The following is a 27,723-nucleotide window of genomic DNA, read 5'->3' as shown; positions in this document are numbered from 1 at the left end:
TCTGCAGACAAACAAGATTAACATTGTTAACATTTCAACTTGATGACTTTTGATCAGACCTGGAAGATGTTAGAGAAGTGACAACTGAACTGGAAGAAAGTTCAGAGGAAGGGGAAAATAGTAAGCCGAAGCAAGAGTGGAGGGAAAGGTCTGTGATTCGATGTAAGGCAGGAAAAATTAAGAAACGAAAGATGTTGATTTAAGACAAAAAAGGTTGATAATGAAGCAAGTAAATAAAAAAAAACTGGATTTGTTGGATTGCCACTTGTCACAAATATTCCCATCACTTAACATTCCTCTGCAATTCTTGCCAGTCTTCTGAATGCCAAGTCCTTTGAAAAGCTCCATCAAAGCAGAGTAGAATTGAAGCAATGGGTGGATAGGAAAGACAGGACAAGCCTCTTTTTTTTTTCAGCATGAGCTGCTCTATGAAGGTCAGTTTTAAAGTAAGTGAATAGATGAGTGGATGTATATGTGTATGAGCGGTGAGGGGTGGTGAAGGTGGAGTGGCAGGTAGGTGAAATGGTAGATTGTTGGGGATTGCAGTTGTTCAAGAGGGGCAGGCAATGTAATCAGGTGATCAGGAGGTAGTGGTGGAAGTCAGCATGAGAGATTGGAATGTTACTTCTACAGTTACCCAAAAGATAAACAATAGGTTTTAAACTGTCCTACATTTCCTGGTTAATTACTCAGATAATCACATCAAGAACTGTCCAAAGTCTCCAACTTAAGCTCAAAGTCAGAAACTTTTGTTGAAAGAAGTGGGAAACATGGGAATTGCCCATGAGAATTTTAAATTTCCTGCTCCTTTTCCAGGGAGGTCAGCATGTCAGAACTTTCACAAGGTCCGAACACGTATCTCCAGACCCCCAAATATCAGAGGCCCGAGGATATGGGCTATGAATGGGAATAACAGAACCATTGTCAGCTGCTGCTGCTGCCTAAAAAAGGTTGTGAAACTGTTGAACTCCATGTTAAGTCAGCTTAATCAAAATATGAAGTGCTATTCCTTGAGCTTTAGTTAAGTTCTGTTGGAGAAGTTTAGGAAATCCATGTATAAGGATTAGATTGAAGAACAATGCAGAACTAAAATGATAGATCAGAAGCTCAGAGTTTTGCTTATGGACTGTGTGGAGATTTCTTGAAAATCAATCACTCTTTTTGCATTTGGTTTCTCTGCTGTGGAGATTACTGCATCACCAGCAGTAAATAGCAAATGAGTCTAAACTACTCGTTGTTTCATCAGTAGATCAAGTGTTTGGGACCTTGGATAATAGGAATACAGGAGGTAAAAAGGCTGATGTTCCATCACAGAAAAATATGATAAGAAGAGGAGTGTACAGTATGGTTGAGGAGTGGATCAGTGTTCCCCTGAAAGAAGAATCTATGTGAAACGAAAAGGTCAGGTAGGGCGAAAGGAGGATTTGATTGACTTTGGCAGAAATGGTGAAATCTGTGAATCTGCAATCTGGTGGAAACTGAATGTGATGTCCAGAAGAACCCTGTTATGAATCCGACAGGGAGGAGAATTGGTGAACTCAATCTTCCTCAAAAGGCTTGCTTTTTTTCTCCTCTTGTTCTGTAACCAACCTTTCTTGATTTTACACAGCCTCATTTTCATAGTTTTTAACATTCTCTCTTTCTACTATACATTTTTTGTTCTTTATTAGACCATAAGATATAGTAGCAGAATTAGGCCATTCAGCCCTTCAGTTGTGCTCTACCATTTGATCACAGCGGATATGTTTCACAACCCCATTCTCCTTTCTCCTCCCTGTAATCATTGATCTTCTTACCAATCAAGTGTCCGTCCGTCCGTCCATCCACTCACTCACTCACTCAATGACGTGGCCTCCAAAACCTTCTCTGGCAGTGACGTCCACAGATTCGCCATCCTCTGGCTGAAGCAACTTGTCCTCATCTTAGTTCTAAAGGGCTGTCCCTTCACACTGAGGATGTGCCTTTGGCCTCCAATCCTTCCTCATGAAAACACCTTCCCCATGTTCACTCTATCTGGGCTTTTCAGTATTCAATGAGAACCTCTCTCGCCCTTTTAAACTCTGAGTACAGACCCAACCTCTCCTCCCTCTTTCTATTTTGATTCCATTTGTTTAATGTCTGTTGGATATCTAGCTTTCTCATGTTATGATGGAAGATAATTGATTTGACACTGTGGATAAAATGTTCCTGGCCTTGGATTGGCAGACCTGGAAGCGGGGTGGGTGGGGGTGCTCAGGTAGATAGCAGGGATTGTTGTCAGGTTGGCTCACCAATGAATTCCCACCATCAGGGAAGTTGCCCGAGAGGTGGACTTGATCTGGATTGGCTGTATACTAAATGGAGGCATTTACAAATAAATCATTTGGGAGTACAAGGGAAATCTATGCAAATGTTTCTAAGGATGAGGGATTTTGGCTGCAAGTTTAAGTTAGAGAAGCTGGGGTTGTTTTCATTGGTGCAAATGGAAGTGTTATACAAGATTATTCCAGATCCAGATGAGACAAAGAGGAGCCAGTCTCATTAATTGATAATATAAGCACTGGAGACATGGATTTAAAATTTTGAACAAGAGATATCAGGGGATGTAAGGGAAATCTTTCATGTGCAGCAAATTTTAATGATCTTTAACAAACTGCCTTCAAGAATGATGGAAGCAGAGACAATCATTACTTTCTAAAGGAAATTAGATGAATACTTGAGGGAAATAAATTTGCAAGTGTTAGATCTAGACTGGGGGAATGGGATCAATTGATTTGCTGCACTGAGAGCCGCATAAGCAAAGTCTTGCTGCCTTCTGTTCTGTGATACTTCATGATTCCACTGCTCTTAAAGACTGAAAGCCTGAAGTCTATAGATTCTATTTTTTGGCCAACTCGCCAATTCTAAACTTGCAAGAAATCGACCACCCACCTCTGTTAAAATTGCTCATTATGTATGTCAGAAATGTCCAAATTTGAAACTTAGTACTCAGCTCAAAAAAATCAAATTAAACTCAGGTAGCAAGTGGAATTGTTGGTATTCTCAACAGACTATCAATTAACACAAAATAAGTCAACTATACCCATATTTCATTGTGAGTATAAATCCCACACTGTAATAATTCTGTTAAACTAAGACTATACGTAGAAATGTATTCCAGGCACAGAAACACTAGCTCAACACAACCTCCCTCACCTCCATCCAAGGCCCTAAAGGAGACTTCCACATCCATAATCCCACACTGTAATAATTCTGTTAAACTAAGACTATACGTAGAAATGTATTCCAGGCACAGAAACACTAGCTCAAGCTGGCTTCTCCTAAATTTACGTTTCGGGCAAAAGCCCTTCATCAGGAATAAAGGCAGAGAGCCTGAAGCGTGGAGAGATAAGCTAGAGGAGGGGGGGGGGGGGGATAGAGTAGCATAGAGTACAATCGGTCAGTGGGGGGAGGAGATGAAGGTGATAGGTCAGGGAGGAGAGGGTGGAGTGGATAGGTGGAAAAGGAGCTGGGCAGGACTCTCTCCCCACCCCTACCCTCCTCTAGCTTATCTCTCCATGCTTCAGGCTCTCTGCCTTTATTCCTGATGAAGGGCTTTTGCCCGAAACGTCGATTTTGCCTGTCCTCGGATGCTGCCTGAATTGCTGTGCTCTTCCAGCACTACTGATCCAGAATCTGGTTTCCAGCATCTGCAGTCATTGTTTTTACCTTCTCCTAAATCTACCCACCACAAAGCAATGCATTCCATCTCAGTAACTACCCAGCAGTCCAAGTACAAAAGAGAAAGGTTTGTTCACAATCGCAAGTCTCACACGCTTTTTAAGCTTTTATAGTGATTCAAATTCCATCTATACTAAGCCTTTCTTTTGTATTCACTCATGGGACATGGGCACTACTGGCTGTGTCGGCATTTATTGCCCAACACGTGATAACTTTGAGAAGGTGGTGGTGAGCTGCGTTCTTGAACCACTGCAATCCAGGTAGACCCACAATGCCATTAGAGAGAACGGGAATTCCAGGAGTTTGACCCAGTGATATTGAAGGATCAGTGATATATTTGCAAGTCAGGATGGTGAATAACGTGGTAGACAACTTGCATGTGATGTTCCCATGTACCTACTGCCCTTGTCCTTCTGGATGATAGTTGTCATGGGTTTGGAAAGAGCCTTGGTTAAATTCTAAAGTGCACCTTGTAGATGGTACACACTGCTGCTATTAAGCATTGGTGGTAGAGGAAATAAGGTTGAGCATCCAGGAAAGGAATATACCTTTGTTGCCATTTCAGTACTTGAAAGGACCCAGGTAAGAAATAAAGTACTTGCAGCAAAATATTTCAGTGGAGGAAGTTTACATTTAAAATGTCTTTGGAGTGAAGTATCCTTTAATGAAAATCATTTTAAACATTGTGTGACAACTGTATTTGGAAACATTTCCTATAATGGTTCTTTCAACAATCATGCTATTTGCAGCCTTGCTGTCACAATTACACCAATCTACTATATTCACCTTCGACTGAGTCCTTCAAGTTTTGTCTCCAAGGTAAATGATGCTGTTGCATTCTTAACACAAAAGCTGCAACATAGAAAACTTTGTAATTCACAGTGCTCCCTCTCCTGGGGCTTTTAATATTACATGTTAAAATAAATTTTAATGCTGCAAACCAACATTTGCAACACAAAGTCTGATAGATCAATTTCCCATTTGTTCTCAACTGTCTGAAATTAAAATTGAGCATGCAGTAAAATTACAATGAGTGAAATTCCAACTGATCCACCCAGAAATTCACATTAAATGGTGTTCTGAGCTGGCCAAGGAGGCCCACATAGAGCATGTTTGTACACAAATCAGATTACATGTCAAAAAAATACAAATGCAAATCGTAAATGCATTAAAAATGTATTTGCTACTCAATTTGTTCACACTTTATAATGGCCTGACCTTTTAAACAGCCATTGAAAGGTGGGTGGGGCAGTTGTCTATACAGAATCTTCTTATCTGTAACAATATGATTTGCCCTCTTCCTCATCCATGTCTCAAAAATGCTAGAGGTCAGCCAGGTGGATTTGTTTGGCCTTACACTATATGAGCAGTGTTTTGACATTCACTAAGCAGTGTGGGCTTCAAAAGAAGTAGCAGCTTTACAATGCCACACATGTAGCCACAGCAGTGACGCACGTTTTGCTCCAGTTTCCACCATTACACATTTCACCTTTCGAGATCAAAGAGTGACCCTGCATAAGATAGTAAAACAGACCAGTTTCATGCATGATAAAAATGTCTCTACGGGCACACTTGTTCAGGATGTGGATGAGACCATTTCGGAGCCAATCATCTGTCACTGCAGCCATAACTACCACAGCCCCCACTAATTGGTATGAGCTTTCAGTCTTATACCTGTTGCAACAATGCTTATGTTATTCCTTATAAGAATTTAATATGAAAATTGAGGTATTGAAGAATCCAACAGACATTCACTACTGCTAGCAATTATGTTCAAATACTTCATTCACAGTCAAAAATGTGGTAGGGTTTACATTAAACTATTGGGTTAGGTGGAGCTACATGCTTCCAGTGGAGCAGCATGCTTTGAGTGAGCCTTTATATCCTCAGGTCACATGCTGCAATATGGTAATGTTGTCATGAACATGCCTCTTAAAGATACACTGAAGTACAGACCACAAAACATAATGAGACATTTCCCTTGTCTCAAAGATAAACACTTAGCACAAAAGATATGCATGGTCATACATTGGCACACTTAGCATTTTTATAATTAAACAAAGAGGTAAAACAGAGTTAACAAGATTAACATTTCAGAGTGCAATGCTTTGGAAGCTTCCCAACTGTTGAACAACTTGATTGTCTTCCTGCTGATTGCTATCACTCAACATTACCTCACAATCATCATCACCAGAGTGTTCAGTCTCACTCTCCTCTCCACAGATGATAATCTACATCCCAGATTCTGAAGAAAGTGGCCAAGACAATAGTGGCAGCGTTGGTTATCATCTTCAAAATTCCATAGACTGTGGAACACTCCTGGCAGATTGGAAGGTGATAAGTGTAACCCCACCATTTAAAAAAAGAGAGAAAACAAAAATTACAGACTGGTTAGTCTAACAACAGTAGTTGGTAAAATGTCGAAGACTATTATAAAAGTTGTGATAACAGGATGCTTAGAAAGTATCAATGAAATCAGACAAATTGAATCTGGATTTATGGAAGGGAAATCATATTTGACAAACCTACCTGAGATTTTTGAATAAGCAGTTAGTACAGTAGCTAAGGGAGCACCTGTGGAATATTGTATTTTTGTATTTTCTAAAAAGTTTTGTTAAAATCCCACATTTAAGATGTTAGTGTGTGAAATTAAAGCAATTGAGATTGGGGTTAATATACTGCCAATGGATTGAGAATTGGTTAGCAGTTAGGAAACAGAGTAAAAATAAATGGGACTTTTTTTGGATTGAAAAATAGTAACTAGTGGAGTACCATGGGGATCAGTCCCTGGGACCCAGTTAATCGCAATATATCAACAATTTGGATGAGGCAATTTAATGTTATATTTACAAGGTTGCTGACAACACAAGATCAAAAGGAATTGTGAATGGTGATGAGGAAGTAAAGAGGCTTCAAAGTGATTTAGCAAAGTTGCTTGAGTGGATAAATACATTGCAGATGCAGTAAAATGTGGTTACGCGTGATTTTACCCATTTCCGTAGGAAAAAAAGAGAATGGCAGAATGTCATTTCAATGGTGACAGACTGGGTCTTGGGAAGAAAATCTGGGCTACTGAGAGCATCCGGACAATCAGATACCTGCAGCTCTTTTGCTCAGCAGCACAAGTGAGGAGTTTCACATTGTTATGCATTTGGAGTAACATATATGTCAGACCAGGCAAGGTTGGCAGCTCCCCTTCCCTACAGGATATTTGTGAAACAGATAGGTTTTGGTTACCATTACTCAATTTTTTTAAATAAGTACTGAATTCAGATTTCACCATCTGCTATGGTGAGGTTTCTTTTAGATTCCCTATAGTGTGGAAACAGGCCCTTCGGCCCAACCAGTCCACACCGACCCTCCAAAGAGTAACCCACCCAGACCCATTTCCCTATGACTAATGCACCTAACACTATGGGCAATTTACCATGGCCAATTCACCTGACCTGCACATCTTTGGACTGTGGGAGGAAACCAGAGCACCCCCACGCAGACACGGGGAGAACGTGCAAACTCCACACAGACAGTCATCCAAGGCTGGGATCAAACCTGGGACCCTGGTGCTGTGAGACAACAGTGCTAACCACTGAGCCACCATGCTGCCCTAACTGGAGATTAATTGCTGTCTCTGGATTACTAGGGTCAAAAGGTGTGGTGTTGGAAAAGCACAGCTGGTCAGGCAGCATCTGAGCAGTAGGAGAGTCGACGTTCCAAACATAAGCTCTTCATCAGAAATACTAGTCAAGTGACCTTACCATTATGCAAAAGTGAGTACTGCAGATGCTGGAGATTAGAGTCAAGAGTATAGTGCTGGAAAAGCACAGCAGGTCAAGCAGCATCCGGGGAGCAGGAATATCAACATTTTGGACAAATGTTGATTTTCTGCTCCTCGAATGCTGTCTGACCTGTTGTGTTTTTCCAACATCACACGCTTGACCTTACCATTATGCCTCCCCAATGCCAGCACTGAGAACTCAATCAATCAATCACCTCCCTATTCTATCTCTTTCAGTTAATTTAAGCCCCACATTCTCCACCACAAATTCAAGCACCAGGATATTTTAATGCTTCCTTGTTCGACCTCCGTACTGAGCACTTTCATATTCTCAAATGATTCCAACCTCTCAATGCCAAATCCACTGCCCTATTATCAAGACATAATCTCTCTCTATAAAGACCCAACAACATTTTTTGCGAGTCAATATGGTGTCTTTTCCATGCAGGAAAACAATTAAATAGGCTGCTTTTCGTAACCAGAAATGCTAAATGCGGATGCTGCCCATAGGCTAATGTCAGAAAATTTGCTGTTTCTGGGTTTGGTTAAAAAAAAACAATCAGGCAATTCAATGGTGAGGTAAAGATCAACGTCCATTCTTGTCAGTTCAAAAGCACTGCTCGATCATGCCTTTATCCAAGCTGCCCTTTGTAGATGTTCAGGTAACACTTGGCTGCACCTTGCAGTATTCGCCTGCCCTCTGACCCGCTGTTTCCGCTACCTAGCCCCGCCCACCTGGCACCAGACCGGAAGTTGGGTAAACTGGAGGAAAATGGCCGCCTGGAGAGCGGTGGGTTAGAGACGCCCCAAAATTAAAAAATATATATATTTAACATTATATTAAAAGCACGCGGAAACGAGTGACTGGGGGGAGGGAGGGTCGAGATACTTCCGCAAATGGCTGGCGATGGCACGGGAAGCGGCAAGTCAGCTTTTTGTTTTATGGCGGGTGTTGCGCCGGTTTCTTCTTCTCGATTAATTAAACTGTGAGAGCAGGGCAGGGCAGGGCCTGGTCGGGCCGGCAGGGGGTGTGGGCTGCCCTGCCTGTTCTCATCTAATCCTTATCTAATCCTCATCTAATTCTCCTCCAGTGTCTGAGGTTAGGTGGCTGGGGTCGGGGAATCAGGCACTTATTGCACATACCCCTCCCCCCGAGGGAGGATATTCAGGCTTCCAAATCGAATAGCCCACTGAAGGTTTGCACTTGAATAATAATGACACGTTTAATAGATTTTACGCAATACCAGATGATAAATTGGCAAATAATTCGAGTCATGTTAAGTTGTACAGCAGATATCAGCGCTGTTGGAGTTTAATTTTGGTCAGTTAAAAAGGGATCGGATTGTACGCAGGTATCCTGCACATCCGATCGTCCATTCTGAAGGGACATGTCAGACTTCACACGTTGTTGTCTAGGGAACCTTCAGGATGACAAAGAGGGTGATCATTTAAGAAGCCACTTCACTGAGAGGTGATGGAGTCATAGAGCATGGAAACAAATCCTTTGGTCCAATCTGTCCATGCGCATCAGTTATCCTAAGTAAATCTAGGAAGATGATTAGATTAGATTAGATTACAGTGTGGAAACAGGCCCTTCGGCCCAACAAGTCCACACCGACCCGCCGAAGCGAAACCCACCCATACCCCTACATTTACCCCTTACCTAACACTACGGGCAATTTAGTATGGCCAATTCACCTAACCTGCACATCTTTGGACTGTGGGAGGAAACCGGAGCACCCGGAGGAAACCCACGCAGACACGGGGAGAACGTGCAAACTCCACACAGTCAGTCGCCTGAGTCGGGAATTGAACCCGGGTCTCTGGCGCTGCGAGGCAGCAGTGCTAACCACTGCGCCACCGTGCCGCCCACTTATGAGACCTGCATAAGTTAAAATCAGTGGTGTTTAGTTGTGAGGCAAATGCAAAATGTGTAGCCCATGTTAGTGTTGAAGCTGAAGGTGAAAGAAGCAAGTACCTTAGGTTTGAGGTAGTGGAACAGGTAAAGTAGTGGCAGTGTGAATGTGGAGTAAAGTGATTGTTGTGCATAAGGAAGCCATTCAACCCATTTTCTGACTTTCAGATCAATGAAATCACTCCTATCTCCCTGCTCTAATCCCATAGCCTTGCAAGAGTATTTTGCTCAAGTAACCCATTCAGCTTATTTTTGAAATTCAGTTGCCTCCCCCTCCATCACCCTTATAGTCAGAATGTTCCTGGAATTACCACATGCTGTGTAAAAGGGTTTTTCATCATATCTTTTGTATGCCTTGCCCAAAACCATGCATCTGTGTCCTCTAATCCTCGATCTGTCATCTCTGTTATATAAATCTTATCATAATTTATCTATTTACTCTAATAATTTACTCTATCAAATCTCTACTCTTTTTAACTGATGGTAAGACATATATCTTGAAGACCCACACAAGCATTAGATAATAGGGTCTACAATTTCTCTTAGACAACTTTCCAACTATTGATAATTCTAGCTGATTTTCCATGGAGAGAGTAAAATCGCTTTATCACCTATTTCTGATAGCTTTGTGATTTTTCTTTTTGGGTGGGATGTATAGCATGTTGTAGTATGGAAAGTATCACCAATGGCTGCAGCTGCCCTGAAATGGGATTACAAGGTAGATGTGGCCTTCGGTGGTGCTTTCAGCTCTTTCCCCACCTCCGCACTTGTTTTCTTGATCTATCTAGAAATAGTCTTTTTCTTTAGTTTTTATCCTCTTGAGTTACTGATTATACACCTCATTGGCTTGTTTCAGCATCTGTTAAATTTGACAACATTTTTAATGATAAAGATTCTTGATCCCACCTGGTCAGAAGTGTAATGTCTTTGCTGCTACATATTCATTGAGATCTTGGGACCTTTGTGAGTGTTGCGTCTGGCTACAGAAAATCTCTAATATAGAAAATGCAGTTAGCTCTAAACGACATGCCTCCTCCAACCAGCAGATCTGTGGTCTCGGGTTAATCTATGTAACCTCCTTTCAAGGAATAGATGTGTTAAGACACAGTTTACCAATCATCGGATTTCTCTTTGATAGTTTCCTTTAAGCCAAAGCTAACAAAAATGTTATCAGCAATCTTGTCTCAGCAATAACATAGCATGTGCCACAATCAAGTGGTGTTTCACTGGCTGGTAGCAAAAGATATATTTTTATCTGACCTTACCATATGACCAGTCCATCTTGCTCTGCCATTCAATCTGACCATTATAATTCTGGCCTTGTACAGGACTTTATGTATGTGCTACTTCTGTAATCTGGCAGCCTTAGAACCAGAGAAGTTGCTTGACTACAATTCAGCATGTCGTCTTTAAATATTTTTAAAAAGTACTATGCAATATGCTCATAGCTCTATTGTTAGATTTAATTAATTTTAATGCTGTAAATCATAATTGAAACAATAAATGTTCCTGAATATACTTTAAAACCTAGAAAAGAATAAATTTACACAGAAATAATTGTTCCCAAATGCAGACAAAGACATTGATAGTAAAGTAAATAAAGTAGAAGCATTTTTTAATACCTCCCTTACTCAGCTGAGCAACACAGTGTCCAACAAATAGTATCTGAATTATTCAAACAGAAGAAAAAGTACTTCACTAAAATAACTGTTAGTGCAGAGTATGCATGTATACATCATGACCTCATGAACGAAAGAGCAAGTTTACATAGACCAACAAAAACAGAAATTACTGGAGAAACTCAACAGGTCTGGCAGCATCTGGGGAGAGAGAACCAGAGTTAATATTTCAACTCTAGTGACCCTTCTTCAGAACTGATAGCATCTAGAAAAATGTGTTTTTTGGTGGGGAAAGTGCGGGAGAAAGAGTAAACAAGTAGGTGGAGATTGATCCCAGAGAGAGGGAATGATGTTAGGCGGACAAAGGCATTATTGATAGTAAGCCTGGGAAGAAGAAAAGCTACGAGGAGAGAGTGAGGGCTGCAGATGCTGGAGATCAGAGCTGAAAATGTGTTGCTGGAAAAGCGCGTCAGGCAGCATCCAAGGAACAGGAGAATCGACGTTTCGGGCATAAGCCCTTCTTCAGGAAAAGCTAGATTGGTGATAATGGAATCAATGAGAAGGTGAAAATGGTTTAGCTGTGCTGAAAGCAACCCATGTCATGACAGGGCCTGGTGCATGGGAGTGGATAAAAGACATGGAAGGAGGTGTTCAGGCACTAAAATTATTGAACCCAAAATTGAATTCTGAAGGTTGCAAGGTATCTAAGAGGAAAATGAGATGCTGTTCCTCCAACATGTGCTGGGCATCACTGGAGTACTGAGCAGGCCTGAGACAGAAATGATGGTATTCAAACACGGTGGTGTTTTGAAATAGCAGGCAACTGGAAGCTTGGGGTCATTTTTACAGACAAAATGTAGGTGTTACACAAAGCAGCCACCTGGTCTGCATTTTGAATTGCCAGCATTTGAAGTTCTTTGGTTTATTCATGTAGACCAAAACTGGAACTGTACTGTGGGTGCCAGATGAGAGAGGTTGTGAACCAGAGGGTGTTGGATTGGGGAGGTATCTCTAACAATTTTGATTATTTCGTTCAAAACTTATTCAGTTAGACTGAGGAGAAGAAGGGAATTTCAAAAGGTTTTAGCTCAAAGTGCCTCTTGTTATAAAAACACTTCAGTTAAAAATCTTGGGAAAATACCAAGCAAATCTGCCCTATTTGACAGTACCTTAGCTGTTAATCACTTATGGGGGTTGGGGTAGTTCACAAAAAGATTTCTGTCCATTTAGAGACATCGTCAAAAATTTCTATAACTTGCACTTCTTGGAATGAGAAAATGGTTTAGTAGCGTAATCCCAGGGAATTATAGGCTAAAGGCAGTTATTAATGCTTGTATTCTACTATTTTGTACATATGAAATCATAGAATTAATGACACTTTGTGTTCAGTCTGTGAGTTTCTTAACAGAATTATTCCATCATTTTTAGCGATTATAAATTGCCTACACTTAGAACAGAGGTGAAATTCTCTCTTTCAAAGGCATTTTTATTATTTTGCTTTCTAAATCTGCCAAATCCTATTTCGAAAGGTTGCTGCTAGTTGCAAAATCTGGCATACTCATGGATGTAATTTGTATACTCTTCCATTTGTATCAATCATCAGACTTGCTAGAAATGAATAAAGGTGAAATGTCTTTAACAGGAATATTTTACATAAAGATAAATAGTCAGTCTTAGCTTTGACTTCTGTACAACGAGAGTGATTGGATGGGTATATGAATAGAAAGGTTTTAGAGGGATATGGGCCAAATGCTGGCAAATGGGATGAGAATTATTTAGGATATCTGGTCAGCATGGACAAGTTGGACTGAAGGGTCTGTTTCCATGCCGGGCATTTCTATGACTCTATGATTCCGCTCTTACATAAGTTTCAAATTGTAACCAAAAATTTTGATTCAACTGTATGCCCTGTGGACTTACAAAGTCCCACCAATTCTCTACACAGTTTTATAGACTGTTTAGCTTATGAGCCTGATCTCTGTACGTTCTCATCCCTCTCTATGTCTGCGATCTTTCATAGCATTCAGATGTCTGTACTCATCTAATAATGGTCTTTTGCACATCCCTGTTTAGATGTGCTTCACTAATGGTGATCACACCTTTGGGTCCTTAGGCTGCTGAGCTCTGTAACTCTGTCTCTAATTCTGTAATCCTCTATCCTAACTCATTATGGCTTCTGAGGTCATAGGCAGATACAGGGTGAGTTGGGATGTGGATGGATATGGATATGCAATGTCGTTTAGGATATGAGTGGTCATTATGTGTCGGTAGGTGGTGCAGAGTAGGTGAGGGTTAGAGGCCCTAACATCAACAGAGCTTCCAGTCAACCAAAGTACTCTTCTATCCAGCCAGCCTTTGTCCTCACTGGTCCCTGTGGTTATCTACACTCTGCTTCTGGGATTAGTGGGCACAACTTCATCCCTTGCAACTCCCAACACCACATCCCCCTTTATCCAGGTGTGGTATAAGGTTTCCCATTTTGAGCTACCTACCTTGGTAATGAAAATTTGGCCACTTGTGCCAGTTTCTAAGTTAGGAAAACGAAACTGGAGAACCCCAAGTTTTTCAGCTGAGCTATAAGCTGGCTGATATTGCTTCATTCCTGATGAAGGACTTTTGCCCGAAATATCGATTTTTCTGCTCCTTGGATGCTGCCTGACCTGCTGTGCTTTTCCAGCACCACTCTAATCTGGACTCTGATTTCCAGCATCTGCAGTCCTCACTTTTGCCCTGATAGAATTCTAAGTTAACATAGAGAATGGAAAAATTCAAGCCGCATTATTGCCTTGGGCTAAATACCAAGAGTGGGGCAAAGGGTTCAGACTGATAAATGTCAGGAAATTCTTCTTGCATAAACTAATTGAAATAACAATTGGATACTGAACTAGATGAGGTTTAGGATCTTTCTTTGTGTAAAAACTTGGTTACACTTGTAGCTACTGGAGTTAACCTCATCTCCACTAACTTCACTTTCACGAGGAATTCTTGATGAGCACATTTGGTGGATGTTACAGGCATTTACTCTAGCATCAAATCTAGATTGAGGTTTTCTGTTTATAATTGGATGAAAGACATAATTGGGTAAATGGCTATGGCAGAAAACTGAGAAGTGCTAAGGTGAAGGAAGTGCTTTTGCACAAGAATGATAAATCAACAGAAGAATTGTATAGTGGCGCCTTTACTGAACACCTGCAGTATACTAGCTGAAGTGTTGCCTGTGGAATGATATAAAGGAGTCTGAAGAGGATTGGAAATTAACAGTTTCAAATGTAACTTATTTAAAATCTCTAAATGAAAGTATAACTAGTAGATCACCCATTTGGAATATAAAGAATTGATCTTTCTTATACTTTAGGTGCCTCACTACATTAAATTACTGTGTGAAAATCCTGCAAAACAATGAACTCATTCTGCTTTTAACAGAGTTCGTTGTCTGTTGGAGAGTCATGACTTTGTGCGTGCATTTATGATTTCGATTCTGAGGCCTGATTCTTTCACAATGGTGAGTTTTGTATAGTTCAGAAATTTCATGCTAACTCCCGTTTAAAATATTAGCCAATTGACATCCATTTGTTGATCACTAAAGTTATATTTACTTAAAATTAGTTTCGAGCAGGAATTTAATATTTTAAGAAGTTGTCAGGAATTATGCTATATTTTTCACTGAGTAATACCAGTTACAACACAAAAGATAAAATGTAAATGAATTCTGGTCTTAAGTTTCAAAAGTTTAGTTATGTGTTGATTTTGAATCAGAGTGGCAACTTAGCTCGGAGGCAGTGCGATGTGGGAAGATTAGTTTAAATAATTTTTTTAAATAAATGAGATTGCGTGTCACGGGGAGCTAGACTAATCTTTCACTTCTGCATTTGTCATAAGTTTTAGTGCAGATTGACAAGCGGAAAGTGTCATCTGTTGGTTGTAGGATTTGTTTGTGAAATAGTTTTGCTATGCCTTAAACTAGTTCCAAGTGCACATCTATTTGATGCCAAAAAAATGTTAAAAATTGAAACCAAAGGACTTGTCCTACCCTAGAGTGTGGAAAGACTTGTATTGATATTTTACTGGTTTTAAAGCTAAGGCATAAAATTACATTTGCAAAGTCAAGTTTAACCTTACTCCTCATAAAGGTGGGATATCTAGTTATGTTTAATGCTGGCCGTTTATGTTTAAAGTGAGTTTTTGGTTCCATTTCCTAAGTAGCTATCCTTTATGTTCATGGGTCAAAAACAATTCTCACTTTTAAATACCAAATATTCACCCTGCTTTACTTTGTAAAACATGATATGCGAAGTTATCCTCTACCACAGCTTTCACTTTCCTCCATTGCCTCTTTATTGTCCAACAGCTTTGTTGCTGCAAAGTGATCTAGCTGCAGTTTTTCCTGGTAAAAAATTAGCAACAATAGTTCCTTGACCTCCAGCCCTCACCACACACGGCAGCCTGGGTATTAAAAATAGCTAAGACACTCCACTTCGACTTCTTACAGTTCCCATTTGGCCATCACATTCAGTTGCCATCACATTTCCAACCTACATTACCCTCTATCTGCCAAACATTTCAGACCATCTGAAACTTTTCTTTAGGACCACTGCCTCCTTAAAACCCATCTCTTTGACCCAACCATTTGTCAACTTTAGCAATATCACCTTCAGCTAGTCTATTATTTGGCTGGTAATCAGATGATATGCTTGAAAACCTATTTTGTGCATCTCTTTCTGTGATGTTATGTGGTCACTTTCATTTGTATTCTTTAATACTTATTATTCCTACATTAGGTTTTAAATTGTGTTTTGATGAAGATGGCTTGGGTTTACAAACTAATGACTCAGTGATAGTTTAGTGTGAACTTCGTTCTTATAAGTTAATTTTGGTTCTGTAAACTTGCTGTTATTTGGAATAGAAAATTAATATGATTTAATATCACAATTGTTCCAAGTAATTTATTTCCCTGCAGCTAAAATAAATTATTTTAATTGAATACTTATTCTCTTACACTTATGTTTTTACAATTACTTTTCTTTATGGATGTTTTCAATATATTAAACCTGAAATATTATTGAAAAGTACAGTAGTATTTTAGGTTAAACTCCTGGTGAAACTTGGGCCATCTATAGTCTTTTTAATGATGCTGTTTGGATTAGTACGAGTATAATCTTGTAATAGAGTTGAAGCAATTATTTCCTTTATCACTTGTAAAGTGGGTGCTTCCTGCATAACTGAGAAGAACATATATGAAATTGGGGGAGGAAAGCTATTAAGTAGTGGATTTTAGCTCCCTAGTTAATATATATTTAGGTAAGCTGCTTAAATAACCTTTCTTTGGATTGCTTTTTGGAGGTCACTGAAATACATGCATTATTAGGATGCCCATAGATGGGCACCGTATGCGTGTGCTTAAATGGGATGTTTTGAAAACCAATCCTAAAACTGGATTTCGATTTGCTTAGTATCTCTAGAATTCCTTAGTAAAATTGTTTGTTTATCTGCAGTATCACGCTTTGGAGTATGCATTGGACCGTGCAGAGGTGAGTTAACTATGACAATTCATCTGTCTTGCTGTGTAGCGTTGCACTGCAACTCTTATTACACCTGTTACTCAGTTTTTCAGTGTACGTCTATAATGATTTATTTTATTTTGTAGTACATTATTGGGTGTGCCAGACAACGACCTCCAAAAAGAAGGCATTCATCTAGTGGAAGGTGGTGTTCTGTAATTAAAATATTTTAGAGTTTAATATGTTTTGTTGATGAATAAAACTTTAAAAACATTCAATTTTAAAACTTCTTACCTTAGGAAATCAGTCCATCAGAAATTGTATGACCTGTACATGGAAGAATGTGAAAAAGAACCAGAGTTGAAGGTATGCCCATTTCATTCACTCCTCTGTCATTCCTCTATAAGCCTGCTATCGTTTGCTGGAAGTTTTTATGAAAACATTTTTAAAACCTTTAAGAATTCAAATTCATACCTTATTGTTAATTAGATATAAAAATTATGTATGTGAAAGTAGAAGAAAGGAATATTAAATCTGCCTTCTCTTTTTGCTTGAGATTCAACCTTAATGGTTTCACTGGTCTGGCTTTCCAAATATAAAATCCAAAGTACAACTCTGTTTTAGAAATGGCTAAACTCATATTGGGACCTTTTAAAAAAGTTTGAATTCTGAAAACATTTCTTCTTTCTTCAGTGATTGGTCATGTGATAGGCATCCTCTTATTCAGCTTTGTGATCAGATGAAGTAGTTTCGTGAGTGAATGCTCTCAATAAATGAAGCCACACCAATTTAACCTATTCCAGACTCAATTCTTTATCTGTTTTGAGTTGGTTGACTTCAACTGTTTGGATTCTACAATTGTCAAAATACTTTTGGATCAGAAAAGTTAAAATCAGCAGGATTTCCACTCCTGAGTCTTATCTGGGAACCTTTGCATGGAGTACATAGATTTTGAAGCAAGGATTGTATTCTGCTGTGGTTAGAAATGTGAGTTGGATGCTGCCTGACCTGCTGTGCTTTTCCAGCGCCATGCTTTTCGATTCCGATCTCAAGCAGCTGCAGTCCTCATTTTCTCCTAGTGTTGTGTAAAGGTAGGTTGAATGAACTGATTTTGTAATCCCTTTAGTTTTAAAGATTAAGAGTTCATCAAATTGAGGTGTTTCAGATGATTAAATGACTTGATGGAATGGGTAGAGAAGCAGTTTTTTTCTGGTAGAGGAAACCAGACTAAAGGAGCACAACATTAGAGCGAGGCTTTTCAGAGGTCATGTCAGGAAGGGTTTCTTAAAAAATAAAGAAATGCAGAATTCTCTCCTCAAAATGTTACTAAGGTGAGAGTAATTGCAAATGTCAAAACTGAAGTTGATATGTTTTGCGGGGCAGAGGTGTTAAAAGATAGGAGATCAAGGAAGAGATTATTTTAATTAATCTGTTCAGAGGTGTGATTACGCACCTCTGGAACAGGTCTTTGAATTAGAGAGGATAGATTAATTCAAGGTGCACATCTGCTATGAAGTAATTGACCAGGATTGAGGGGTTACAGACTGTTGTCAAGGCTGTCATAAAAATAATGACAAGTGCCAGTGATTGTTGAAACGAGTCTTTGCAAAAAAGTCAACAGGAGAAAAGAATTGATAGAGACAATTTGTGAGAAGGGGAAAAAGATGGTTGAGTCATATCATGGTTGAGTTGTAAGCAATTTTCTGGTGGTATTTGTTACCTTTATGCATTTTAATGCCAATATAGCATGGTATGTCAGTTCACTATTTATAGATAGCTGCATCACTTTTGTGGAGAGTGTATTAATGCCATAATGTATGTGGTCATATCCAGTTAATTGCCTTTGAACAGGATTTCATTTATTTTCAAAATGTATATTTCTGATTAATTCCCAGAAATTAAGACGAAATGTTAACCTGTTGGAAAAACTGGTTATGCAAGAAAGGGTGTCATGTCTTGTAATAAATCTATATCCGGGAAATGAAGGCTATTCCCTCATGCTCAGAGGGAAAAATGGATCAGGTATGATTGTTTGATTCTTATAAACAATTAATTATGAGCTTTATAAGTATCCTTGCAAAATGTTTTGTGTCTTCAGTACTGTAGACACTGCCTTTCGTCTGTTTTCTTGCAGATATAGAAAAAAATCTAGATGCAGTTGTTGGAGAATATCCATTGCCTGTATGTGTAAAGAAAGATGTCCTGAGCTGCATATTTTTACATTGAAATTTATTTTAAAATCGTTTCTAACTCCAGATTCGGAAACAATCCGCTTGCCTTATGAGGAGGGAGAGTTACTGGAATACCTGGATGCAGAGGAACTGCCACCAATTCTTGTAGACCTTTTGGAAAAATCTCAGGTGAGATAAAACATGTACAAAAGAAACAACGTAAGCAAATTCATCCGAATAATTCCAAGGCAATGCTTTGGGGAGGGGTGTTAGAAAGTTCCCTGTTAGGCCGGTGAAAGTGTGTTTTGTGGGGTAGATCTTCTGCCTGTATCATTTAGGTTTTGGATGACATCTAAACAAAGTTAAACATCACACAACACCAGGTGAAAGTCCAACAGGTTTATTTGGAAGCACGAGCTTTCAGAGCGCCGCTCCTCAACCACCTGATGAAGGAGTGGTGTTCCGAAAACTAGTGTTTCCAATTTAACTGTTTGACTATAACCTGATTAGATTAGATACTTACAGTGTGGAAACAGGCCCTTCGGCCCAACAAGTCCACACCAACCCGCCGAAGCGCAACCCACCCAGACACCCTCCCCTACATTTACTCCTTCACCTAACACTACGGGCAATTTAGGATGGCCAATTCACCTGGCCTGCACATTTTTGGACTGTGGTAGGAACCGGAGCACCCGGAGGAAACCCACGCAGACTCAGGGAGAATGTGCAAACTCCACACAGTCTGTCGCCCGAGGCGGGAATTGAACCCGGGTCTCTGGTACTGTGAGGCAGCAGTGCTAACCACTGTGCCACCGTGCCGCTGATGTTGTATGATTTTTTAACTTTGTCCACCCCAGTCCAGCACCGGCACCTCCATGTCATGGCGACCTTTGAACAAAGCCTTCTGGGCAATCCAACCAATTTATATCTGATTCACTATTGTATATTCCATCCCACAGCTGCAATAACCCCAAACATAAAACCGTAGTCGATCCCAAAATAGTTCTTCCTAATGGCAAAAAAGACCTCACAGTGAAGGGTAATGAGGAGGTTATAATTTTGAGTTCTGCTTCTTTGAGACAAACCCAGCCTGCGCAGAGAAACTTATGGATCATTAATTGGTCACTTAACAACCTGAACTATGACCCATTGGGGGGCAGGTTAGTAGACTGGCTGCTGGCACCTGAGAGTTCATTGTAGTGGGACAAGGGTGAGTGCATATGCGGCAGTTAAATACAAAGTGAAGACCACATTGTGAGCAGCTGATCAGAGCTTAAGCTGGACTGGATGTGGAAGTAGTCCGACAATTAATGATAGTTTTTCAATAACATGAAAAGGTTAGATGCCACGTTGGTTGAGCAAGTTATTCTGGTAGTCCTTTCAGAAATTAGTCTGATAACATGGCAAATTCTACACCAATATACATAAGTGTTTAGCTTAAAATAAAAATTTGTCCTCGAAAACCTAACTTGCATCTTGAATACAAAGGTAGTTTCTGACTTAAGAGAATCGTTTCTGCTATGCTGGTTATTTTATCTGCCCTTTCATGGCATAATTTTGAATGACAAAGGACCTTCCTTTGACTGCGCATCATTGATTCCTCTGCTAGGTAAGATATTGGAATGCCTTGAAGATATGGATTTTGTGGTCCGTGATTGGCAAATGGTTCTGGATACTTCTTGCCCTTATAGAGCCCCACAGATTTTTTTATGGACTTCTATGTTGGAGCCAATCATCATTAAAAATCCAAAATAGCATGCTGCCCTTGTGAGATAATCTGTGGCCTTTGTGATCAGAGTTGACACGGTGTGTGAACCAGGATCTGATAGTTATAATTGTTGATTCAGTGACGATAACAACCTAAAGAGTATTTTTAAAAATGTGTTTGAGGGAGAGATGAGATCAAGAAAAAAAATTACATTTTGGTTTTCAAATCTTTATTATAAGAAAATGTTCAGTTCCAAAAAGGTTGCATGGCGGTCATTAAGACTAATCACATCATTTAAAAATTCACTTTTTGGACGATCCTAATCTTTTCTGGCCTGTTGAGTGGATATTGATTGTGTTAACATTTTCCATCATGTCATGTTTTTGAATATTGTGTCTCTTGGCATGATAATGTAAAAGTGAAGCTTCAAATGGAGCTGGTCAATACAGAGAGCAACTTCCTGTTTTCTATGTTTGTGCATACACAGTTGCTGGAAAATGTTGTCTGATTTACTGTTGATAATGATGAGTTCCAATAGCATTGCCGTTATTTCTAATACAAAACCCATGCATTGACTTCATCAAGTCATTTGATCAGACTTCCTTCGAAATTGTTTTTGATATAAAATTCGCACTAATTTTTCAATGAACGTTGAACGTTTTTATTTAGTTAAAGTTTTATTTTCCTTTTAGGTGAACATTTTTCACTGTGGATGCGTTGTAGCTGAAGTACGAGATTATCGGCAATCTGGTCATGCGAAAGCACCGACATACCAAAGCCGACATATATTACTTCGGCCCACAATGCAGGTAATGAATTGTGTCTTACATTACGTGTAATGTCCCTTGACCCTCACACTGACATCATACACACCACTTTTAATGAGGCTGGTATTATGTCTTACCAAAACGTTCCTGAAATCCACACTTTTTGTGACTGTCTTTGCAGTAGGCATTTTGTTTTGTGCTGGAATGCACTTAACCACTGACAGTATTGTTATGACACAGGGTAAACCCCTCTGCTAGTTTGAGCGAGCAACACAGAAAAGATTCACCCAGTGCTTTAATCTGTAAAAACTTGAGAAGCAAAGAACTATCCCAAAGTCACTATTTAAAGTACAAAAAATTTAAGAACTTTATTCTTTAAGTCTAACAAGCGAATATTAACTAACAAATATTTACAACTCCTTTCTCTAAGCCTATCTTTTATCTCCCCCTCTACAGTACTGGTCCGATAAAACCCCCAATTAAGATTTGCAAACAATTCAAATTTCAAAACCAGCTAGCTGGTTTTCTCTTTGTAACGTCCTCTGTAGATTTTATCTCCAGGTCAGTGTCGATGTTTTTTTTTCTGTGCAAACTCCTTCTCTAGACAGATACCTCCCAGAGAGTTCTTACTAGCTGCTTATGTCTGTTGGCCTTTTGGCAGTTCTCTTTGCCGCTCTGGGTAACTGTTCAAAACATCTGATATTTATATGCCAAAACATCAAATCGTTTCATTAGTTTTAATATTGTCAAAATACTAAATTCAAACTTGCTTGGAGTTTGGTATCTTGTAGCATAATTTAAACTGATTGGCTGAATTTGAATTTGTTTTTGTATCCAGGCAACCCAGCTACTCTAGCTGTTTAACCAAATGTTACATTATTACCTTGTTCAGAACACTTTACTGTGTCAGGTAGTTCTGCTAGCTTTTCAACTCTCCTAAAAGTACAGTACACCTCTACACCTTCATAACAGTCTACAGGAGCCATTTCAGGGTAGAACTAAGGATGATATTTTGTGGATACACTTTACTGCATAGGATAATCCAAAAATTATTTTTCCTTTGTTTTTCCCCTCATCACTCTCTAGATCCCAGAAAGCTATGGCCAGTTATTGAACCTTATTATTACTTAATCATGAGAAGATAAGCTGTGGTAGTTTATATTCTGCCCTGTGAGTTTTCAAATAGTCCTTTAAGTAGCATTAATTGAAGATTATAGCAAAATTTGCAGTATGGATTTGCACTATATTTCAGCAGAGTTATTGAGTCACATGGAAACAGACCCTGCAACCCAACACATCCATGCCAACCAAGATTCCTAAACAGAACTAGTCCCATTTGTCTATGTTCGGCCAATATCCTTCTAAACCTTTCCTATCTATGTACCTTTCCAAATGTCTTTTAAACGTTATAATTGTACTCACCTGTATCAATTCTTCTGGCAGCTCATTCCACATACGAACCACCCTCTGTATCAAAATTTTGCCCCTCCAATCCCTTTCACAGCTATGTCTTCCCACTTCAAACCTATGCCCTCTAGTTTTGGATTCCCCGCCCTAGGGAAAAGCTCTTGGCTCTTCACCTTATCTATGTACTTCATAATTTTATAAACCTCTATAAGGTCACTCCTCATCCTCCTTGTCTCCAGTGAAAAAGTGTCCCAACCTATCCAGCCTCTATAACTCAAACATTCCAGTCTCGGATGTTGCTGAAGGCTCCTGAGACAGCACATTCCAAACTCTCAACCACCATCATCTCGAAGAATGACAGCAAATACGTGGGAATACCACCACCTAGAAATGCCTCTCCAACCCACTGTCGTTGCCTCCCCCACCAAATGGACTGCAGTAGCGGAGAAGGCAGTTCAACACCACTTTCTCCAGGCCAACCAGAGATAGGCAATAGAACCACATCCCAAGAACGAATTTTACAAAGTATTTCATCCAGTTCTTCTGCTTATGCTGTGTCAGCATGCCAGAACTTATAATTCATTGCAGTCAGGTGAAGTCATTTATTGTGAGTTTGTTGTTTAAATGAAAACAGTTCTCAAATAGAAATAAGATAATGACAATTTATGACTTCTTTTGTAGCCTAACTGTAAGTTAAAATGCTTGTTTTGGTATATAAGTTACTTGTATAAGGTTATTGTCAGTTAGTGTTTATTCTGCTTTTGTGTTAGTTTTAATATAATGTTCAGCTTGCCTGCCAGATGCCCATCTTGAATTTGTATAACTTCCTAATGTGGGTATTTTACTATATCAACCTTCATGATTTTTTCTGCAGACATTGATTTGTGATGTACATGCCATAACAAGTGACAACCACAAATGGACGCAGGTAAATTGCGCAGAATCTAACTCAAAGTTTCTCCATCGTAGTAAGTATATTTATTGGAAATATTAATTTTGTAATCTTTTGTAAATAATTATCATGGCTGAATGCTAGGAAACAAAATCTCAATGCAGTTTCTAGGACTTCACTCAGGTTAAAAAAAAGTGCACTTGTTCACTGTAGCCACTTTACATCTAATTGACTAATTAAGTTTTCAGTAATGTTTAAGCTAAAATCAGTATAGGTACAGCTGTGCTATTTGAAATTGATCTTTCTCATGATGCAGGATGATAAACTTGTCCTTGAAAGCCAACTGGTGCTCCATACATCAGAGCCTCTTTGCTTAGATCCTTCCTTCACTGTAACATGCACAACCAACAGACTTCTCTACAATAAGCAAAAGATGAATACTAGGCCAATGAAAAGGTGGGTGTTAGATAAATATTATGTAGTAAAGTTTTGTTTTAATATGCTGCAGCCTTCAAAACCTCTTTTTTACTCCTATTTAAAGCAATCTGACTCTGAAAATTTTTTTTGAAACTCAGCACTATTTGAAATTCTACTTGGATTAGAGATTTATTTAACATTTTAAATAAAGGCAAACATATTTTTTTTAAATTATCGACAACCAGTTGCTGCAACAATTGACCCAGTAAAACTGACTGTATCTAGACAGCAAGACTCATTGTCACTGATAATTTGCACAAACTGACAAGAAGTATCTTACTGTGCAAAAATCTAAATTCAGTTTGCATATGTAGCATACTATGATTTGTTGTTAAACTCTTCACTGGTTGTTAATTTGGATCATTATAAGTGTCAACTGTGGCTACTTTCATTAGGTGTATGAAGCGGTATTCTCGGCCAGCACTGAACAGACAGCAGGAAATAGCCCAATTCACACCACCACCTCATCTTAAACTGTTTGATTATCTACAAAGAAGAAAAGAAAGAAAGCCAGCACCACACATTGACCTTAAAATTTCAAAAGCTGGAAGTGTATGTTTCTTCTTTATTTTTCATAATAAATGTTTGTGTTCATTTATTATTTTCTGTTACACACATTTCTGATAAGAACTATTTTCCCTTTTTTTGAAGTGTGTTGACATGTGGAAACAAAATCCATGCCAGCTCACAGTCCCATCTGAAATTGATGTAAGTATACTTCCTTTGGAATTGAAAATATTGTGCAGTAATTCCCTAAAAATTAGTGAGAGAAGGTTCATTACAAATGCTATTAATAGTGTGTAAACAAAAATCAAATAAAACAGCATCTTGTAGTAAAGAGCTACATGATTTCTACTTCACTACAGGTTGCCAGACAACTTACCATTAGCTTTGACAAAACAGAAGAAAAATCTCAACATTATGTACCATTTAAATTGCTGGTGTTGCATCTCTCTATAACCATTTTAAGGTTGGAAATTCATGTTCTAAAGACTCCTTTAATGTGTCCTGATATATTATCCAACACTGGAGCTCTAAAGAAAACAATGAAACTAGAGTACCTAAATATGTATATATAGATATTTTCTTTCTGTGTCCTATCTCTTTCCTGATGTATTCTTTATTCTGGCTCTAATTCCACCTATTGCCTTTGTAATTGTTGGATCTATTCCTTTCTCGAGTTTTAATTTCATTTGTTAAGGATATCCACTATTATATCTGATATTCGTACGGTTTGAGATGCCTTTTTGATGGCACAATGCCATTATCAATTTTTCTCGCTGGTAATTTGTGGTTTGTACATAATATGCAAGATAAAAAGATGTAATTTATTGTACTTGTCATAAGATCACAGAATAATAGAGCTCGTTGGGTGGGCTGTGTTGCTTTTTCATCCAAAAACTCTATCTGAGCTTTTTCAAGAGTTGGTAGCACTCCTCTACTGGGGAGTATTTTATTAGAGCAATTTCTGTCTTGAAAACATGCATGGATGTCTAAAGTTGTGAAAAGAGGTTACTGATTAAGCTTTATATTATTAAATTGACCAAATATTTACATCTCTAATAATATACAGTAGAAGTACAAACAAAGATAAGTACAGTCGTTAGCAATTGCAACACTCTCCGTTATAATGGCCAGATTGCACTAACTCATTTCTCAGGCCAAAAATGTACACCTCTACTATTTGTGGAATTCTGTGACACCAGCCAAGAACAAACCAGTGCTTGTGTTGAAACTAAAATCCAAAACACAGAAGAGCCGTTTTGAGAAGCCATTACACATGATTAGCTAAAAGTGTGCTGTGAAGACATTTAAGATTTATTTTAGTAATTATTCCCAGTTCCCATCTACAAACAAGAAAGCCCATATATTCAGTACTTTCTGATACCTAGCAAATAGTTCTCATAGGTTTTATGGTCCATCCCTAATTTCCTAGAGGGCAGTTAAGAGTCAACAGCTTTGCTGTAAGATGAGTTTATATGACAATCGACAGTGGCTACATAGTTGCTGGTAGGCGAGCTCTTTATTCCAGATTTTAGTGAATTCAAACTTCACCATGTGCCATGGTGGAATTTAAACATGTCCCTAAAATATTAAACTGTGGTTCTGCATGACTGGTGAGATTACCACTGCATCACTTCCTCCCTGCAACTCCTCACTATCTTATGTTGACTTCTTCAGAGTCAATTTTGTCCCCAACTTTGCTGTTGTTAAATATTAAAATTTAAACTCTGCAAAAGTCAGATAGCTGAGTGCAGCAGATTTTACACATGAAGACTATAAAATTTAATTTTTACAATCTAATCCATGCAACAAATTACCTGAGTCTGACAACGGAATCTTTAATTTGAGTCCCTTGTTGATGTATAGTATAACTAATTGATAATAGATTATTTTTGTTGAGTTTTGCAATTTTCAGACGATTTCCGCCTTTTTGTGTGTTTGCACTCCACAAAGCCAGCCTTCAAGTAGATAGCTGGGAAATTGAGCCACTGTCAGTTACTTGCATACAGTTTGATGGTCCTATTTGAGTAGTTTATCAGCTCTAACTACAGCTTTTGAATGAATTTTAGCACTTTTAAATTTTGTGGTCGCAGCAGGAAAGTGATTAATGCAGTGGTTTCTTACAGCTGTTCTGTTTTCTTTCAACTAATTTTGGTTACAAATTTTGCATTTGCTTTAGGTGGAAAAGTATGCAAAAGTGGAAAAAGCTAGCAAATCTGATGACTTGCAAACAGCTGTCTGGCCAATCCACGTATGTACCTCTATTCTTTCGCATTGTGGAACCTGTTCTCACACTAATAGAACTTCCAGTGGCAGTTCTTCCAATAGCAATGATTTATACATTGGGAATATGGGACAAAATTGACATACCTATTTCTAATTCAGTTGTAAGGATGTTTTGAAAGTGAAAATATTTGGAATTATTTTATTCATAAAGTAATCTTTTATTACAAAAATGAAATTTCAAATTTGAAGTACAAATACTTGTATAACGATGGAGAGCTGGTTTCAAGCATCTTTATATGTGAGGTTCGAGACATTTTATTTGGTTATGGCTTTGGTTACTTACAAAAATAATTTGATCATCTTAAGAAAACTAATGATTTCAGTTGTAATTTTTTCAAAACTGTTGTGTTGGATTGTTTTAATAGAAGAATTAGCTGGAAAGAAGTGTATTCGTTTTGTAAGATGACTGTTGCCTGAACTTTGTAGCATTATCGGTGACTCAGTGGTTAGCACTGCTGCCTCACAGCACCAGGATCCCATGTTTAATTCCAGCCTTGGGCAACTGTCTGTGTGGAGTTTACACATTCTCCCCGTGTCTGCATGGGTTTCCTCCCACAATCCAAAGATGTGCCGGTTAGATGAATTGGCCATTATAAATTGCCCGTAATGTTAGGTGCATTAGTTAGGATGGGTTACTCTTTGGAGGGTCGGTATGGACTTGTCGGGCCGAAGGGCCTGTTTCCACGCTGTAGGGAATCTATTCATACTTGGTAAGGTGTGTTGTGGTAAAGAGGTTTTTTTTTAAGATTAGATTGCTTACAGTGTGGAAACAGGTCCTTCAGCCCAACAAGTCCACACCGCCCCGCCGAAGCGCAACCCACCCATACCCCTACATTTACCCCTTACCTAACACTACGGGCAATTTAACATGGCCAATTCACCTAACCTGCACATCTTTGGACTGTGGGAGGAAACCAGAGCACCCGGAGGAAACCCACGCAGACATGGGGAGAACGTGCAAACTCCACACAGTCAGTCGCCTGAGGCGGGAATCGAACCGTGGTC

The 27,723-nt window shown here is 39.0% G+C and overlaps 1 protein-coding gene across 13 annotated transcripts in view; it reads left to right on the top strand.

Annotated features, from left to right (window-relative positions):
* The first annotated feature begins 8,198 nt into the window (after positions 1 to 8,198).
* supt20 (SPT20 homolog, SAGA complex component) overlaps positions 8,199 to 27,723 on the top strand; it is a 61,043-nt gene continuing 41,518 nt past the window's right edge. For 6 of the 13 annotated variants that reach the window (XM_043692092.1, XM_043692091.1, XM_043692089.1 and 3 more), the window contains exons 1-13: positions 8,224 to 8,396; positions 14,432 to 14,510; positions 16,501 to 16,536; positions 16,653 to 16,711; positions 16,806 to 16,872; positions 18,402 to 18,528; positions 18,763 to 18,866; positions 21,078 to 21,194; positions 23,434 to 23,487; positions 23,768 to 23,907; positions 24,324 to 24,480; positions 24,580 to 24,636; positions 26,612 to 26,683. In XM_043692092.1, the coding sequence (XP_043548027.1) occupies positions 14,475 to 14,510; positions 16,501 to 16,536; positions 16,653 to 16,711; positions 16,806 to 16,872; positions 18,402 to 18,528; positions 18,763 to 18,866; positions 21,078 to 21,194; positions 23,434 to 23,487; positions 23,768 to 23,907; positions 24,324 to 24,480; positions 24,580 to 24,636; positions 26,612 to 26,683 (1,026 nt within the window). In that variant the 5' untranslated portion in view covers positions 8,224 to 8,396; positions 14,432 to 14,474. Of the gene's footprint in view, positions 8,397 to 14,414; positions 14,511 to 16,500; positions 16,537 to 16,652; positions 16,712 to 16,805; positions 16,873 to 18,401; positions 18,529 to 18,762; positions 18,867 to 21,077; positions 21,195 to 23,433; positions 23,488 to 23,767; positions 23,908 to 24,323; positions 24,481 to 24,579; positions 24,637 to 26,611; positions 26,684 to 27,723 lie in introns of those variants that run through there. The other 7 variants (XM_043692084.1, XM_043692082.1, XM_043692079.1 and 4 more) reach the window with 5 other exon arrangements.

This window comes from Chiloscyllium plagiosum, chromosome 6 (assembly GCF_004010195.1).
Source record: "Chiloscyllium plagiosum isolate BGI_BamShark_2017 chromosome 6, ASM401019v2, whole genome shotgun sequence".
NCBI classification, from domain to species: domain Eukaryota; kingdom Metazoa; phylum Chordata; class Chondrichthyes; order Orectolobiformes; family Hemiscylliidae; genus Chiloscyllium; species Chiloscyllium plagiosum.
Note: the sequence above shows the minus strand (reverse complement) of the source record. Positions and strands in the feature narration are given on the sequence as shown.